The sequence below is a fragment of the Hibiscus syriacus genome, unplaced genomic scaffold, assembly GCF_006381635.1.
Source record: "Hibiscus syriacus cultivar Baekdansim isolate YM2019G1 unplaced genomic scaffold, ASM638163v2 tig00111621_pilon, whole genome shotgun sequence".
NCBI classification, from domain to species: Eukaryota; Viridiplantae; Streptophyta; class Magnoliopsida; order Malvales; family Malvaceae; genus Hibiscus; species Hibiscus syriacus.
In genome coordinates, this window is record NW_024063138.1 from 1,301,441 (window position 1) to 1,304,221 (window position 2,781).

Below are 2,781 nucleotides of genomic sequence, written 5' to 3' on the forward strand. Positions count from 1 at the left end.
TTTAAATTTTTCATAGAGGTTTTTCAATCTTCCTACCTTATTTAAAAAATAATAATTTACATTTAAAAGAAAAAGGTATACTAGATGTTAGATTCTTTGTTATAGTGACTAGAAATTAAACCTAATCAACCTCAACTATAATTTTTTTAAAAGAAAAATAAACTACTTAAAAGGGTATTTAGATGCTCAAACTCAACATACTTCCAAACCTAAAATGAAAGCTGTTAGAATTCTTTATATCTTGTCATTACTCCATTTCTAACTAAAGCCATGTTAGTGAGTCGTCAGACCAACTTTATTTTACTAAAGTAAAACCCATCAACAAAGCTTAAACAAAAAGATTCGGTGAAAAGCTTATATATTCCCCCCAAACACGCCACTCTGTCTTCCCCAGTGTCTAAAACAACAAGACAACATGAAAATCTTCCTTTTCTTCTTGTACTTATCTCTCTCATCTTCCAATGTAAGAAACTAAATTCCCTCTTCTTGTTTGTTTTTCCCTTCTATATTGTCTCTTCTATCTTTCATCTATAGTTTGCTTTCATTCTGTTCTATTTCCAGGTGGTGCAAGTTGTTTGTACAGGTACAGGCCAGGCCAAGGAGAACCCATTTACACCCAAAGCCTCGTTGATTCGTTACTGGAACAACCACATTTCCAACAGTTTTCCGAACCCACCAGTTTTGGTCTCCAAAGCTTCTCCACTCAATGCTGTTGACTTGGCCAAACTCACTAAACTCGCCGACCATAACTCTCTGTCTTCCCACATTGTGGATTTTTGTTCCTTGGCAGATCTTTTCTGTTTGTTCGAGGACTCTTCGATACTAGATGTTGTCGCCAAGGGCAACAAGGATGCGAATTTTGAAGTTTATTCCAGTAAAAGATTTAAGGGTTATGGTACGTCGAGACGTGGAGGAGTCGACTCTTTCAAGAACTACTCCGATGGGCTAAATACTCCCAATGAATCCTTTAAAAAATACAGCGGGGGATCAAACGGACATAGAGAAGAGTTCAATAGCTATGCCAAAGATGCCAACGTCGCTATTGATAACTTCACCAACTACGGCTCCGGCTCCACAGGTGGTTCTGGTGGATTCAACAACTATCAGGAACGAGTCAACGTACCGAACCTCCGGTTCACCAGCTATGACTCGGATGGTAACAACCATAAACTCTCTTTCTCGAGCTACAGCTCCGAGACAAACTCAGGCTCCCAAGCATTCACAAATTATGGGAAGAAGGGGAAGTCAGTTCCGGCTGAGTTCACAAGCTACAGTGGTAATGCCAACACCATCGGGTCGAGTTTTACAGGGTACGGGGTGTTGGGAAACTCGGCAAACGACTCGTTTAAAGCCTATGGTGACTCAGGTAACAATCCCCATAACAACTTCAAAACGTATGGTTTAGCTTCTAAGCTGGGGATTGATAGTTTTACTAGCTACAGAGATTCAGCCAATGTGGGAGACGATTCTTTTCAGTCTTACGCAAGGGATTCGGATTCCGGGAAAGTTAATTTCGCAAATTACGGGAAAACATTTAACGTCGGGAATTCTACATTCAAAGAATATGGTAAAGGATCCACTGGTTCTACCACCATAGGGTTCAAAATCTATGATTTGGCTCGTTCCTTCGTTGATTATGCCAAAAATGGTGTCTCATTTGCTGGTTACTCGAACTCGAGCTCCAAAGAAACAGCCGATGAGGCTAACGGTGGCATTCCTGTAAATAGATGGGTTGAACAAGGTAAATTCTTTAGGGAGTCCGTTTTGAAGCAAGGGAATATCATGGTGATGCCCGATATTGTCGATAAGATGCCCCGAAGGTCATTTTTGCCCCGGGTGATTTCGAGTAAATTACCATTTTCAACCTCCCACTTATCCGAGCTTAAGAAAATATTTGGGACAAGCATGGAACCGGTGCTTGCAAACGCATTGGCGGAATGCGAGAGGCCGGCGAGCCGTGGTGAGACGAAGCGGTGCGTTGGGTCAGCAGAGGACATGATCGACTTCGCCACCTCGGTCTTAGGCCACAAAGTGACGGTCAGAACGACAGAAAACGTGAAGGGGTCAAAGGAAGAGATCATGATCGGAGAAGTCAAAGGGATCAACGGCGGTGCTGTGACGGAATCGGTATCGTGCCATCAGAGTTTGTACCCGTACCTACTGTATTATTGTCACTCGGTGCCCAAGGTTAGGGTTTATGAAGCTGAAATTTTAGATGTTAAAGGTAAATCCAAGATTAATCACGGTGTTGCCATTTGTCATCTTGACACGTCAGCTTGGAGTCCAGGTCATGCTGCCTTCGTGGCACTTGGGTCTAGCCCTGGACGAATTGAAGTCTGCCATTGGATCTTTGAGAATGACATGACTTGGACTATTGTGGATTGATTTGCTTAGGATAAAAAAAAGAAGCTAATTTTGGTCCCACTTAGTTATTTCTTTTCTTTTTTGGTCCAACTACTTTTTATTTCTATTTACCATATTTCCATTGTTTTGTATTGTTATAATTTATCATCAAGTTACGGTGGGGTTTTTTTTTTCAGTGTTCAGTTTATTTAAATTGAATTAATATTATAAATCAACTGAAAAATAATTTAATAAAAGAAACAAAAAGTTAAAAATTTATGTCCATGATTGAAATCATGATAATTACACCCTTGGCATGCACAAGAAAAAAAAAACAAGAATGCAGCTATACCTACTACCTCATCCACTACACTTTCTTTAAAAGCAATCCCAAGAGTGTGGTATTGAGCTCACCTACGATGAATAAAATTAGCTAAG

The 2,781-nt window shown here is 40.3% G+C and overlaps 1 protein-coding gene across 1 annotated transcript; it reads left to right on the forward strand.

The window, feature by feature from the left end:
- The first annotated feature begins 403 nt into the window (after positions 1–403).
- On the forward strand, positions 404–2,451 carry LOC120165913 (polygalacturonase 1 beta-like protein 3). Its single transcript, XM_039175344.1, has 2 exons — positions 404–463; positions 562–2,451. Exons 1-2 carry the CDS (start codon positions 416–418, stop codon positions 2,383–2,385), a joined length of 1,872 nt encoding a protein of 623 aa, XP_039031275.1. The 5' UTR covers positions 404–415; the 3' UTR covers positions 2,386–2,451.
- The last annotated feature ends 330 nt before the right edge of the window (positions 2,452–2,781 follow it).